The sequence below is a fragment of the Barbus barbus genome, assembly GCF_936440315.1.
Source record: "Barbus barbus genome assembly, chromosome: 31".
Classification (NCBI taxonomy): domain Eukaryota; kingdom Metazoa; phylum Chordata; class Actinopteri; order Cypriniformes; family Cyprinidae; genus Barbus; species Barbus barbus.
The window spans coordinates 22,263,020-22,279,602 of NC_136759.1; the positions used below are offsets into that span (position 1 = coordinate 22,263,020).

Sequence of the window (16,583 nt, forward strand, 5' to 3'; positions counted from 1 at the left end):
AATTGATAAATTCTAAAACGGATGCATAGTGCATATATATGGCTTTATGAAGGATAGCTGATAATGCATAATACATATTTTCAGAATGTATTACATGCAGACTTTTTGGAAAATGTCACCATTATAATTTGTAAACAAATAGCATAACTATTTTTTTATATATAAAAGTACATCCTTCAGGATTAAGACGGTAATAATGTCAAAAGCTTATAAAGAAAGAGCATGTCACTGATGAGACGACCACGTTCTAATCCAAACAGCAGTGGAGAGGCAACACGTCATCTGTCGAACATTCTGTACATTACATCATGGACCGTCACACTTACCGCCTTTAATGGCACACGCTTTATGAGAATATATGATCCTTGCTCTTGGGATGCTATGTCTCACTATGGTACATGTATGAAGAACATCAATAATGCATCAAGAAAATATGAAAAGACGGAATGCTAGTACACTGGCACCAGAAAAATAAATAAATAAATAACAGCACTCCTGCATTTTACTTCTAAAGTTCATAAAATCAAAACTGTTTTCTTTGCTTTGTTCACCTCTGGTGTTTTATGAGACGTTGTTTTCTGAGGAGTATTTTTTTTTGGGGGCCACTGACTGATAAACTCACAGACAAAATCAATTTTTACAGGTAAAAAAAAAAAATACCATATCAGTTTAGACTATGTAAGTTCCTTTAACAGAGCAGATATGCCGTGAATATGTTTGGATAAGATAGAGAGGGTGAGAAACAGAGTAGAACAACGATCTTGAGACAGAAACACTGGTTAAGGCAGTTTCACGGAACAGACTGTTTATTGGCCCATTCATATTCTTTAGGTGAGATGGAAAACAAATGTCAAGCACTTAATGTGATTTACTCAAGTTCCCAGAACACCATTCCAATCAACCAATCAAATTTTAGAGTTACGGTTAAGATGGTGTTAGGTGCAACGCTGTTATCAACCAAATTATTACTGTGTGAATTAAGGGGTAGGTAAAGGTTAGGTGGCACTTTCAACAAATAAGGTACAAAATTGGGTCTGAAACCCTTAAAATGTTTTTTACATACTTTTCTTTCTCAACAAATGGTCATTGAAGGGAGGTGCTTACACTTAAGAAAAAAGACTGGATTCTTTGCAACCTGTTACCAAAATTTAGTCTAAATACATTTTCTTTTTAAAAATAAACATCAAAATAAATCAAAATAACTTATAATAGCTTAACAAGGTAACATGCTTGACTACAATATTAGTAAACATAAAAAAGAATGATTTGATGTGTAAAAAACTAGTTGTATATCATGCTGTAGGTCACTTTTGTCAAATGCTGTTCCAGGACCACCAGGGGCATCTATTTATTTGAACTATTTTGTCTCTAAATAGTTAGTACAAGGTAAACAGGCAGGGAGAACTGCTGGTCACTGTTGTGCATGTTAAATAAGAACATTATGTTTGGCTTAGCTTCATTAGGGGCTCAATAATCCACGCTACCCCATATTTCCATTACGAAACTACCCAAAAAGGTGTTGTGTTCAACAGTCTTCCTGGTCTGGATGTGACGGGGAAAGAATCCATCTGCTATCTGCCATCTGTCTACTATCTAGTGGCTTTCTGTTAACACTTAAATATCTTATAATCTGACCGAGGCACAACCTAATACACCTTGCTTAAAGGGTTAGTTCATCCAAAAATGAAAATTAGTCTGTTATTTACTCACCCTCAAGTCATCCTAGGTGTATATGAGACTAACATAACTCAGAGGCGCACGCGACACATACATCATCTGCCAGAACGGCTTCCACAGTCAGCGGAAGTAAGAGAAAAGTGTTTATTATGTTTTAAATATGGATATTTTTTATCCATATCCGTTTTATTATGGATGCATGCACTTTATTTAACGTGTTTTGGACTGTTCAACAGAAACAGGACAATTTATAATATAACTCTGATTGGATTTGTCTAAAAGAAGAAAGTCATATACACCTAGGATGCCTCGAGGGTGAGTAAAACACAGGCTAATTTTCATTTTTGGGTGAACTAACCGTTGTGTTGCCTCAATCAAGTAAACCTAAGTTGCTTTCTTCATGTTGAAGTATTACTAACATCATAGAAGTTATTTTTTGGTTTACTTCATAAAATTAGCAAAGATTTCACTTCAAAAAGACCTGAAAAGGGATATTTTTACAATTATACTAAAAGGCCTGTTACTTAATAAAAAGTATAAACTCTCAGACAACAGAAGGCATGTAATAGATTGCGTACAGTACAACATTATTTTCAGAATTTAAAAAAATAATAATAATTTAGAGGCCTTGACATTTGCATATCAAATATGATAGAGTAGGGTTAATAGATGCAATTAAAATCATTCGAGAGAGTGTGAGATCATCCCTTACGTTTAGTAAATTCACTGTTGCTTGTTGTTTTTTAGTTCAAATAAAACTAAATTAAAGCCGAAATGTCTAACTTAAATTCCTTACCAAGCAAAACTGCAAAAATAATGAATGTTTTAATGTTTTCGCAGTTTAATTTCCTAACGTAAAGAATGTCTTTCCAGTGACTGCTCTGCTTGTGCAATGCAAATGTTTGTTTAAAATTAACTAATGGAAAGGAACGACAGAGAGAATAAGAAAGGAAGGAAATGATGAGTAGAAATGAAAAGACACCTTAGCACATTCCCACATTAAAATGCATGAAGACGAGCCTCATATCCTTGAGCAAACCTGTTCATGCTATGCCGAGTTGCACAAATTAAATTACGCATGCTTCTCTCACACCTGCTCGCCCGCCCCTTCACCCCCGTCACGACCCCACCCTCATCCAACACTTCACACACACATAAACGAGTGCTTCCGTCTTACCTATAGTGCAGTGTTCTCCGTTCCATCCCGGGCTGCATTCACACTTCCCGTCTTTGCAGGTCCCGTGATCGCTGCAGCGTGGGTGACAAGCCCGTTGTTCGCACCCGGCACCCATCCAGCCCTCGTCGCAGCGACAGCTGCCTGCCACGCAGATGCCATGGCCACCACAGTCGGCTGCGCACAGCTCTGTGGGACACGGGGAGAGAAGGGGTGTTACCAAATAGTTGTTGGGACAGGGGGTAAAGAGAAAGCAAATCCAGGAGTTATTGTCAGTGATGGGACGGCCAAGCTCCACTATCTTTTCTGATGGGTAGTGAAAAGAAATTCCTGCACCTCATAAAGGGGGCAATCCCCTTTGGACAATACAAATCTAATAAGACCATTACAAAGCAGGGGTTTGGGGATTGTGGGAGGTTTAACAGGGCAGATTTTCTGCTGTCTCTCTTCCTTTCTTTTTGGGGGGAATTTTGTGTGGAGGGGAGTAGGCAAAAACGGAAGAAAAAAAAAAAGAAAGTAAAGTCAAAGAACAAAATCCAATTTTGACTTCCCATAGAGATGGAGACACGCTGGATTATTAAAGTCAGTTTTACTGCATAAGTAATGAGGTGAAAGCTAAGGCAGCATGGCACAAAATTATTTTCTATAAAAGAAAGATCTGTAAGACAATAATTAAAAGTTAGTTCACAAATTAAATGTAACACATTAGATTTGAAAAATAAAATTGCCTCTGTCTCCATGGGCTTTGGGGAGGTTTGGCTGTGTGAACCAATAGTGCCAATTAATTCACTTAACACTTTGTCAAGTGAGTTTGAAATTCTAACATAATGAAAAAGTACTAGACGCATAAAAAGGAAAAAGGTGTGGCATGAAGCACAAAACATCAAGTGAAATAAGGGGAAGTTAACATGAAATAATTTTGGAAAGCTGACAGGACCAGACATTAGACTTCATCTAAAATTATTTTAAACAGCAGTTAAAAAAAAAAAAAAAAAAAAAAAAAATTCATCCATGCAGCTTTTATGATCTCTGTTATACCAGAGAACAGTATAAAATAGACTATCGAAGGAAAAAAAGTGATTAATAGTGAGAGACTTCAAAAATGCTCATCAGTTAAAGGACCTATACACCTTTTTGGTTACACTTTGATTTAGGGACCAATTCTCACTATTAACTAGTTGCTTATTAGACTAGCATATTGGCTGTTTATCATTACTTATAAAGCACATATTAATGTATTGTTCTGCATGACCATATTTTAGATCCCTTAACCCTATCTCATACCTAAACTTACTAGCTATTAATAATCAGCAAATTAGGAGTTTATGGAGGCAAAGTCTTAGATAATAGTTAGTGAGAATTGGACCCAAACTAAAGTGCGACCTCTTTTAAATTTTTGGTAGATCTGAATGAATTTTTGGTCCTTACAATTAGTTACTATAATAAAATTGTATGTGCATATGTGTGTGTAAAATAAAGTGTGTGTGTGCGTTTGTATTCAGTTATATCAAAATTAGTGCTGCCAAATGATTAATCGAGATTAATCGCATCCAAAATAAAAGTTTTTGTTTATATAATATAATATATGTATGTGTATTGTGTTTATTTATTATGTATATATACATAAATACACACATTCAGTATATATTTTGAAAATATTTATATCTATACATTTATATATTTATATTATATAAATATATTCAATATATAAACAAAACATTTTCTTAAATATATACATGCATGTGTTTATATACATAATAAATATACACAGTACACACTCATATATTATTTAAACAAATCATTTATTTTGGATGCGATTAATTGCGATTAATCATTTGAGAGCGCTAATAAACATTATTGCAGCATATACTTTTGTTGGTGAATACAATGTAATATCTTGATATAAAAAATAAACATTTGCACATGTGTTATGCATGAAGTACTCTAACATAATAATACAAATATGGGCCGTCTTTAAAACACAGAACAGTGATTATGTGCATAATTTGTCAAATCTATTCAGAAGAGAGTCAGAAAGAAGGTTGCCTATAGGCCACTAATGAGTCGATTATGTTCATGTTTTGACATTGTTACAAATTAAACAGAGTTAAGTGAGTCTTTTCAGACACAAACCATAACATGACATTACCAGATTTAAAAGCTTGAAGAAAAAAAAAAAAAAAAGAATCCTTCCCTCATGCTAATTACAGCACTGGGCCTTTGTTAAATTATGTAAATGCCCTTAATTTCACATGCAACATTTCAATTAGAGGCATCCTAATGGCATTTCATTCAGAGCTGCTTAAAGTTGTCAAGGAGACACACAGTTGCTCATTTCCTCTGGTTCCTGCTCTCCTTTATTATCCCTCTCTTAGTTTGCTTAGTATTTTGCCCCTCGCTCTATCGCACACACACAAACAACTCGCTTGATTATACGAATATCATTTTCTCATAACGGTGTTCCTTAAAGCGATTCTCATAAAGGTAACACAGCAGCCAAATGACAGGATGATACAATCTGCTAATCATTCCCACAATGCTTCACTGCAGGGCAAAGATGCTACTAACGTTGTACAATAATTGGGTAACTCCTGCTTGCGTCCTTTAATGGAGGAGGAGAACTAATTGATGCAGATCTTGATTGTTTGCAACAGCTCATTTCAGAACGCGGTGGAGCTGCCCGGCTGCCCACATACTAGAGCTGAAAGCTTTCTTATTCGATTACCAACACTGACCAAGAGAACGGAGACAAAAAGAAGGAAAAAAGGGGGAGAGACAGAGAGAGGGAGGAAGGGATCTTAGGAGTGGCTTTATTATATAGTTTATCATTTATTTTACCCCCCAAATTTGTTATAACCATTACTTGTGCAATTAATTTGTATCAAATTTGTAACTATTTTATTTTTATTACCAAAGATCACATTTTTCACAGTTTATCAGTAACAATACATTTAAATGTTAGTCAGTGTTAAGTGGATTGCCAGACATTTGACAAAAGAGGTACATATTTTATTTTATTTTATTATATTATTATTTTTTTATTTAATTTAAACCTTATGTTAACATGAAGTCCAATTAAATTAAGTTAAAGTAAAATAATACAATTCAATAATTTACCAAAGCATATTTTTTCATACATATTTTACTTTTTTTCCACAGTGTATTGATAACAATACATGTGTTCTGGGAGTTTTTCTAGTGCGGTTGCAATTCAGATGGTGAGTTAAAGCAGAGACAGGCAGAGGAGAGTACAAGTCTCGTAATAATTTAGTCATGCTGCATCTTTCGCTTGAGAAGACAGGATTTAAATGGCTATTTCCAGCAAAGCCAACGGATTACCTAATAGGTCATTCTGTCTGCTTGACATTAAAGTGAAATTCATATTTATAGATAGTTGTGTTTCAAAAGTTAGCTGAAGCAAAATCCCCATTAGTTCTCTGATCTCCTAAAGCTTACAATAGCAGCGACCAAAATAACAATATTGCATCACTGCTTTGAGCACTTCTGGAGGAATATCAATAATAAATGTCCTTGTTTCAAAAATGGTTTAGTAAAAGAGCATTTCTGGAAACAGGTTTTCTCCCTTGTGTTACAGGAAGGGAGAAAAAAACCCATAATAAGTCATAATAATAAAGCCTGTTTTCAACTCATATTAATTATTTAGTAAGCACATATAAAATTTGAGTGTTTGATCCAAGGTTATTATCATTAACTAAACACAAGATTATAGAAAAAGTTATTAATTTAAATAAAAGACACAATAATGAAAAAAGCACATCATAAGCACATTAATAATCATTTAACTAAAATTAAAATGAAAACATAAAAGTACAAACTAATTTTCAATCTTAATAAAAAAAATAAAATAAAAAAAAACATGTATATTTCATAAAAATAATGAAATATAATTCTACAATTCCTTGTGGTAATTTAGTGAAACTGACAAATTAATAAATTATATATACACACACATATATATATATATATATATATATATATATATATATACACACACATACACACACGTACAGTATTTTTAAAATACAAATGTTGAATATTTTGTAAGCAAATTGTTTAGGTGTATCTCTTGGTTTCAAACAACTGTACTGGTGTCTTTCACATTAACCAGACTCGTGTCTACAGTTAGAAGTCAACGGTGTACCATCTTGAGTGAAAATCAAAGCACACTATCCACAGGTTGCTACTTAAAAGAATCTGGCTCTCGTCGTCTGCCAAACCACTTTTGCTGCATCAAACACTGCTGTTTCACCCCCACCTCCTGATGGAGGTCTAACTAGCGTGACAGAAACAGCTCAAATGTGGAAAACTCTCCGTGAAAAGGTGGTCAAGCATGACCGGGAGAGGGGTCGAGAAGAGGGGACTAAATTGTTCTGAAACCATGGAGAATTTGACCAAACTGCCTATTCTGGATGAAAATAAAAAAGAAAGGAAATGTCACAGTGCTGACTTTATCAACCAAGTTTGCTTAATTCAGAAGGAAAAAATGTCTTCAGAAATGTTAAATTTGAGTTTAACCTTCCTGTTATAGGCAAAAGACGGAATGTTTACTGAAGTGCTTTGCATGCATTGTTTTTGCAGAATGTTCTCAATCAGAGAACATTGAGGTAAACTAGGTGGAGCATGAAATTACACCCTGACACCTGTAGTCACCGCTGTCATGGCAACAGGTGGCGTGGAGATTAGCAAAGATCAGGTGCATCCGGGTTCATTTAGAGGGTTTACGAGATTTTAACATGAATTGGTTCATGCACAGGCACAAATAAATATGTGATGAACAGCTCACAAAGAGAAATTCAAAAACACAGGTGTACGATTTGCCCTTCAGCTAGCTAACGCTGTATCGCATAATGCGGTCTGAAACACGGATATGCAATATGATCAGATCAAGCAGGTATTTGTTCAGGATGAGATACTTATATGATTAGTAATCGTCATAGGTCACAAATATGCAATATTTCTCAGTGAAAATGTTGCGTGCTACACTGAAAATATTTTGAATAATTTTGTTCACATCAAGACAGATTTTTAATAGTATTTCTGATTAACTATTATCAATTAATTTATGTTAAGTTTTGTTTTAATTAATTTGTTCAAAAGTTGTCTTACTTCAGTGTCTGTTGTAAATGTAGGTAAAAGTCAACTTGAATGGTCAAACTATTTTACTTAAATAATTTGATGTCAAAAAGGTGAAAAAGGAAACGAAACAGAACAAAATGAAACACAAAATGAAGCAAAACAAAAAACAAAAAAATCATTAGATGAAAAACTTAAAGTAAATAAATAGCTAGGTTAAAGTACTAAAATGACCCAAAATAAAACTGAAATAAACGTAACTCTAAATAGAAATATTAAAACAAAACAAAAATTAAAAAAAAAATTACAAAAGCACATATCAAAATTAAAACTTCTAAGAAAAATTAAATGAAAACTGAAAACAATACATAGCATTCTACTGCTGTACTGACCTGTGGAGCAGTCGTGACCGGTCCAGTTGGGGTCACAGTTACAGGTGTTGGTATCAGCCAAAAAAGTCCCATGTCCAGAGCACTGCTCCATACAGGAAGCACGTGGACTCTCACATCCAGGACCTCCCCAACCTACAAAACAATGGCACTCTCCACGAACACACACACCTCTCCCTGAGCAGGTCGGGTCCAGGCAGTCCACTGCAAATTAGAAAACACAACGCAGGTATTAACTGACTTCACATCAAAAGATCATTCAGAAGCAGAATTCAAAGTAAAAATACACCAGCGAAGCCATTTCCCATCAGACCAAACTCATCATCAAAGACCAGCGCACTAGATCAAACTTGAACAGATGCATGTATTCACATTAAACTGCCATAACTCAGTGTCCCCTGCTGTTCCTCTTCCTTTCAAAGTATGACTCAAGTCTTAGTCATCCATCCCAGGCCAAAAAAAAAAAAAAAGACGATGACTCTAGAGGTTTAGCTCTTGTAGCGGAGAGCGTGCCACAAGCCCAGCCGCGTCTAAGGAGGCCTGACACTTCCAAAACCCCTGAGAGAAACAGGATTTACAAACGGTCAAATTAAATGGCCGCATTCGCTGTCATGCAGTAAACCGGCAGGTGGGAAGAGTGTTGCTCATTCTCTCTCTCTCTGACTCCTCCAGCTGCTGGTAATGAGATTTCCTCCCAGCGCCGGGAAGGGAAAAGACTGGCGCGGTCGGAGCATGTTCTGCTAAATTGAAAAGCGATGCTGGATGTGGTCCCCCCACTTACTGTGAACCCAAAACCAAGCATGACAGAATGCAAACAAGGACACCTACAATGGCCCACGGGCGAAAAGCTCTGCTTCCTGTACCCACGTTACTCTTAAATTCATTTCTAATCCTCGCTGAAGAACGTACTATAGATCAGTCACACCAGACAAATATTCTGAAGACAGAGGTTCTCAAAATAAAGTAAAAACTGATTAGAGTGAAAATAAAACTTCATTCGCGATTCAAATGCGATATATGTGAAAAAGGATATTTCAGGAAAAAATGTAGGCAGAAGGGTTGTGCACCATTCAGAACCGAACTGACAATTCCTTTTAAATTCCTGTTTAAACTTAAATTGACGTAGCAAACAGAATGCACAACAGTGATTTGAATTTGAAATAAACAGACATTCAATGGAATAGATGTAACTGCCAACTCAACTCAAAAACCCATATCTGCCAAGATTTTTTAAGTCAAAATGTCTAAAGGTTTATAGGCCGATATAGAACAACAGAATGCTAGATAGACAGAATGTTGGATATACTATACTATCCTATCTTAATAAAGGCAAAAATGACAAAAAAACTGTTTCAACAATATCTCTCATAGAATGCATGAATTGTAGAATTCATGAATGACCAAACAAACAAATGGTTGATAGATAACCAATGCTGTATAGAAAGAACAAATGAAAAAACAAAATCTGATTAGATACATTTAATTAATCACATTTCAATTCAAAACACTAAACTTGGAGAAGATTTTTAAAAACTATTTTTGCTTTTGCTCACCAAGGCTGCATTCATTTGATAAAAATATTGTGAAAAAATATTACAATTTAAAATAACTGGTTTCCATTTTAATATATTTTAGGATATCATTTATTCCTGTGATGCAAAACTGAATTTTCAGCAGCCATTACTCCAGTAGTCAGTGTCACATGATCCTTCATAATTTATTCCAATATGCTGATTTGCTGCTCAATATTTTTTTTTTTTTTTTTTATCATCATTGTTGAAAAAAATAAATAAAATAATGAGACCGTTACATATCTGTATATTTTAATTTTTGTAAATATTTTTTTTTTTTAAGTTTAAAAGAACAGCATTAACATGAAATTGACTTTTTTGTGACATGTAAAAGTCTGCCACTTTTATTAAAAAAAATAAAATAAAATTACTGACTCCAAACTTTTGAACAGTAGTGTATATCTATTAGAAAATTATAGTATGAACCAAGAATGTGCCCTCACAGATGGCTAACATGAGGCCAGCTGGGACATGATGGGAAAGGAGGGATGGGGTCGCTACATTGCCGACTCCCTTTACCGTGACACAAATGGGTGGAGAGGCCTTTCCTATAGATAAGCAGGAGTTCAGGTCTCTTAGCAGATGGTTTGGGCACAAGGCACACAGATCATAGGCTAAATGACAAGAGCCTCTCTCCTGGCAATTAATCATCACCGCCTGAAGGTCGCAGCGAAGAAAGGTAGAACCGTTAAAGGGCCAGCGTCGGTATTCTCTTCCTCGAACGGCCGATGGTGAGACCCCGAAATAGAATTGCCGGGGGTCAGAGAAGTCAGAACATACCATTTGTCAAAATCGGCTAGATAATTTTTCATCTTGAAATGAGAGCCTTCAAAAACTGCCAAACACAATGGCTACTTTAATCTCATCTCTTCAAGCCTCGGTCGCCCCTCTCGTTGGGCCGCTGTAGTCTCAGTTCAGACTTCTCAGAGCAAATTCAACTTATTAGATCTTGACACAAAAGAATTGTTCATCTCTTAATGGATTGCTTTGGACTCTCAGAAGTATCCATAATACATGTAAAGGAGCGAGGAGACTTTCTAGGCATAACGAGACGAGTCAGCTACTTATGGGCCCGCTACAAACTCGAAGGTCATGTACGCCCACCTTAAATATTCAGAAGGGTACATATGCATACTAAAAAAGGCCAAGAAGGGCCTCTTTCTCCATTTCTGTGCAATTTGGTGTGTAAGAATTCCGGGCAACAGCATCACTAAAATAGCACAGACATCCTTACAACAAAAGTATTCTGGTGATATTATGTCTAGAGGCAGGTGAAGCTATACACATAATGGCTAAAAGTTTATTTTTCCCCAATTTTAGGAATATACTAGCAAAGAAAGAAAAAAAAGTCAAATTTCACTTCTGGTCAAAAGTTTGGAATACTTAAAAATATTTTTGAATGTTCTTAAAAAAGTCACCAATCCTGCATTTATGAGGAAAAATACAGTAAAACAGGAACATTGTGAGATATTATCATTTAAAATAACACACACACACACGTTTGTCTTTGTGAAAAGTGGGGCATCCCATAGGTGTAATGGTTTTTATACTGTACAAACTGTATGTGCTATTGCCCTACACCTACCCTACACCTAAACTTAGCCCTCACAGGAGACTGTGCATTTCAACTTTCCCCAAAAAAACCTCACTCTGTATGATTTATAAGCATTTTGAAAAGTGAGGACATGGGTCAATGTCCTGAAAAGCCACCTTCACCTTGTAATACCCGTGTCATTATACAAATGTATGTCCTCATTTGTCACAAAAATGCGCACGCACATACACACTGATTTTAAAACGTATCAAAATAGAAACAGTTCTTTTAAATTGTAATACTGTAATATCACATAATAATACTGTTTTTATTTTTAGCTTTGGTGAGCATAAGAGACTTTTGATCTGTAGTTTAATGTTTTTAACCATATTTTCTGGTACCTTCTTCGCAGTTCTCCCCTTTGTAGCCAGGATTACAGATGCAAGTTCCCACAATGCATGTGCCATGTCCGCTGCAGGTAATGTCTATGCACTGGTTGGTGGGAACATCACATTCGGATCCTTTCCAACCGCTGTGACACATGCAGTGGCCTTTGAGGTACTGACCATTCCCACTGCAAAGCACTGGACAGGACGCTGGAAAGAGTACACGCAACATGTTAAAGGTCTGCCAAATGTAGCTTAAAAAAATAAATAAAATAAATACTGCTTGTGCTGGTCTGCTGGACTCTTGTAGGACGATGGCAACTCATGTCTGTGTAAAAATCAATATGATCACTGCAGCAAAAGTTACAGTGGTAAAAGTGAGTAAGACCATATTGATCTAGAAGTTTTGTGTATGAACAAGGGATTTCTGAAACGCGAATGAGCAAGAGACCAGAATACACTACAAACATGCAAACAGGAAAGAGCAACTGAATTCTAATGTGAAAATCGATTTTAAAGTGACAGGGCACAAGAGAAATGGTTATCTTAATGCCTGCCAAAATCAAGCTACAGCTACTACATAACTATAAGGTAAATTCTAATGCATATATTTTGAAATGTCCAAATGAATATATTTTATTAGGTCCTTTATTAATCCTCACACTTTTATACATGCACACAAATCAACATGCACATACATATTTATTATTACAATCTTATTTGATTACAGTGGCTAATACAGTGTTGAAAACAACAGTTATATTTTTAGGAAAGGCAAATGTTTGAGTGACAGAGAAAGTAAAACAGAAAAGACTGCAGGGATGAAGGACTGAAAGTAATAAAGAAAGAAATGGAGGTTAATGGAGGAGTAGGCAAACAGAAATCTCACCCCTGCTGCAGTCGGGTCCTCTGAAGCCAGGAAAACAGTGGCAGTTCCCGGCCACACAATCTCCATTTCCAAAACAGTTACTAGGGCAGTCATCGATAGAGTCTGCAAAACAACGTCATTAAACAATATTTGTCAAAAGGATACACATTCATCGGTACTTCACTCGCTAGTTTATTCTTTCGTAAAGAACTTGGTGTAAGAAAGCTCAATTTGTTGGGTGTACTGTATGTTCTGTTTCAATTTTAAAGGGGTCACATACCAAAAAAATCTAATTTTCCTTGATATTTCAAAATAAAAGAGTTCACTATGAAAAGCATACTATAACTTTCAGAGCTCAAAACTCTATCCCCAGGCCATTTATTGAAACAGAGCAGGAAAAACAGCTCCAAAACAGAGCTGATATCAAAGTCATAGGAGTTGCATCATAACATATATTGCTTACATTAAGGTCTTAAAGGTGAAATAGTGAAATAGGTGAAATATGACATTTTTCATGTTAAATTGCTTCATCCTATGTAGATACGAAATATAAACACTTTGATGATCCTGACCAGTCCGACAGAAACATTGGCTCATCCAATGTGGTAAATTTGAAGTGGGGCTACAGTTTGACCAACCAATAGCAGACAGGGGTGTGTTCTGGGAACATCAATATTTTTGCAATTTCATTTGACGCTAATGATGCAATTGGCACATTATAAGACATTATAAGAGTAAAAAAGTGCACATGCTAAGCCTATAAAAAGTGATATTTTTTTAACAAATCAAGTACAAGAAAATATATACTCTTTGGATAAATAAGAGAAAATAAAGTGTGACATTTTCTGTTAGGTGAAGTGGGACTCAAGAGCAGCCACTTGACGAATTTACTTCAGCCTAATGAGGAGCTTACCATAATTAGTGTAGCTGTTTTTGTGAAACCGCACTAACATTGACCATCGTGGGTGCATGACACATCCAGTGACACAGCTAATGGAAATTCCATCTAACACCCTTCTTCAGTGAAGCGTGCTAATTTAAATGCAAGGAATGTCAACATGTCAATTACAAGATTTCTGATTTCAAGCAGGTGTATATATATATAAAACGGGTTCATTACAGATTGCAGATGTATTAGACAGACTCCTGGAGTGAAGAAGTGATGCTTGATTCTTGGTAGACACATCGTATATTCACACACTGACAGCTCTCAAGAAGCATTTAGATATAGATAAGCAATCTTGTTGCATCATTAATTTAAAGACTTCGCTTATGAATATTAATTAGTTTGCTCATAAACATGCAAAAATGGGCCATATAATATATGGATGCCATGATTAGGTCTGTAATAGAGTATGTACTGGAAGTCTAAACTGACATGCAAACAATGATATTAGAACATTTCAATTGCAAGTTATTTTTCAGCATAAAACTCAGAGTGATTTGCAATCATTCTTGATGACCAATTAAAGTCCTCAAATGAACTTGTGACATTTTATTTGATAACTTTATTCCTACATCTGTCGCTATCTGTCCTGGGATTCTGTAGCTCAGTGGATAAATACATGGATCAGCCACCAAATGCTAAGCATGAATCACTTTCCGCGACTGATAACAACGGCAACGGACACACAAAAAACAAGCAAGCAAATCTGTGCCAGATCGTCACTTGTTATAACACAAAAAAATATAAAAAATAAAAAAAATCTCTGCTTGAGAATTGGAACAGCTTTCTCTGTATTAGATGTATATAATTCCATAAAAAGTGGTTGGGACAAATTCGTCAATGGCAAAACTTAAATGACGATATGCAATTACTACATTTTATGATATGACTTTTTTTTTTTTACAGAGGCAAATTCACGCTCATTTCTGTGCAGCTGAAATCAGACGCAACCTGAATTAAACATGAAATAACGGTGAAAAATATTCCCTCTCTAAGGCTCCCTTCGAATCGCTGGTGCGGCCGGGGCTGAGCTCTCTCGACAAAGATGCTTTTGTGTCAGACAAAAGGCTGGAAATGTGAGCCCGGACACAGCCTTCCCCTTCCTCAAGAGAGTCAATCATCGCAGAGGATGCAACAGACGGGAAGCTGAACGAAGGAAGGGGGGAGAAAAGAAGAAGGGAGGGTGGTAACTAGACTGTGCTGCAGAGAATGTTTTTGAAAGAATTTTAAAGGCACAAGTCTCTTGATATGAGAGGAAAAGACTGGTGGATTGGCTATCCCCCTGGTACGCCTGAGCCTATCAAGACTTTGGTAGGGATTTTGATGGCTTCCAGCCTCCATTTCTTAGCAGAGGGCACATACAGGTCTCTCGAAAGCCTACTATGAGTGACTGTGCATGTGTAGTATTGTAAGATAAATTAAGCCATTTGCGATTACGACTACAGATGCAATTATACATTAGATGGCTTTTTCGCTTCGTATTTGTCTTGAAAGTGCTTAGAGATGCTCTCCTCATGTATCAGTAGAGCACAATCCATCTCTCACTGCATCTATGTCACTCTCACATAAAGCAATTCTGAAACTACGACTGATCTGAGTTCAGTACCTGCAGTCCAGACCCTGCACTTCCCTTCAGAACTGTCACGTATAATTCCATCTCTAAGCAGTGACTGAGAAGTCCATGTCCAGCTGTGAATTTGAAAAAGGAGTCCATATTTCTGCATGCTTTTAAGGCTTTCATCAGTGCCACACCCAGAGAACACAAGAACTCTATACATAGTAGGGGCAAACATTTTAACCTAACGATCTGCAATATTTCATATAAAGTTTTGTAGATGTACGCCTTAAAGGTGAAGTGTAACATTTCTGTGCCACTAATGGCACAACATTAAATGTTTTAAGTAAAATAACAATTTTTACATTTCTGAATAAAAATTGTCTTGCTAGCCTGTATACCTGTATACTGTATATTATAAATAATATTCAAGGCCTGCTAACTCCAACGCAAGTATTCAGTGTAGAAATTGGATGGTAAACGACAGGATGAATGCACAAATCACTTCCGGAAATTAGGTGGCGCTTATAAAAAAGTGAGCGCAACTTTCGGTTTCTGACGCTGACAGCATGTGAATGTTCGTGTTGGTGCGAACAGACATATTTAGAAACATTCGTTCTTTTTAAAAATTAATTCATACCAAACGGCAGTCCCCCCCCAGCCCCTGCGTCGGTCGCATGTCAAAGTCCCCTAAAATCCCCAAGTAACCCCAAATATGAACAAAAGTAATAAGACATTTAATCTCTTCTGCTGATCTGACATTAATTACTCCTCTTTGCTCTTATATAGCACAAGACTACTGTCCTTGGCTTCAATCTGTGATAAATATCTAATATTAGAATTGTTGTTGAAGGCCTGTTGGCTCCTCGGAAAGCCGAGGGACCAGAGTAATCAGCAAGGCACAGCTAGAGATGCATCCTTGATAACTTTGACAACAGAAGACCACATGGCGGGGACAAATGAGACTGTGTCGCACATGGGACGGACACCTTAGCTTTGTAATGAGGAGTCATGAGAATTATGGAGAGAGAGTAGAGAGGCATAAGGAAATAAAAAAGGAGGAAACAAAAATAGAGAGTCAGAGAGAGAAAGAGCAAGAACAATAGAGATATTCAACACTTCAGGTCCCCTATGGACCATGGCATATGTGTACCCAGAGGAAATTTGTATTGCTCAGAGGTTGCACTTATAGCTCCGGAGATTTCATTGAGATGTCAGGTAATGTTTCACTTAAGAATAAACTTTGTCTTTGTCAAAATTCCAAATATAAGCACAACCAAGAGAGTTGTTGACATTCGACAAGAATATAGAACCATAGAATGAATGTGGAATGTATAGAATTAGTAAAGTCGTTGCAGAAGACATTTAACTGCACAGTTTGAAACTCTC

General features: G+C 36.2%; 1 protein-coding gene across 2 annotated transcripts in view; it reads right to left on the reverse strand.

The window, feature by feature from the left end:
* Positions 1 to 16,583, reverse strand: part of LOC306851400 (teneurin-4) — a gene marked incomplete at its 5' end in the record, with an annotated part of 157,629 nt that overhangs the window by 71,245 nt on the left and 69,801 nt on the right. For both annotated transcript variants that reach the window (XM_079387595.1, XM_079387594.1), the window contains 4 exons: positions 2,855 to 3,040; positions 8,338 to 8,538; positions 11,841 to 12,035; positions 12,715 to 12,816. In XM_079387595.1, coding sequence (XP_079243721.1) covers positions 2,855 to 3,040; positions 8,338 to 8,538; positions 11,841 to 12,035; positions 12,715 to 12,816 — 684 coding nt within the window. The remainder of the gene's footprint in view (positions 1 to 2,854; positions 3,041 to 8,337; positions 8,539 to 11,840; positions 12,036 to 12,714; positions 12,817 to 16,583) is intronic.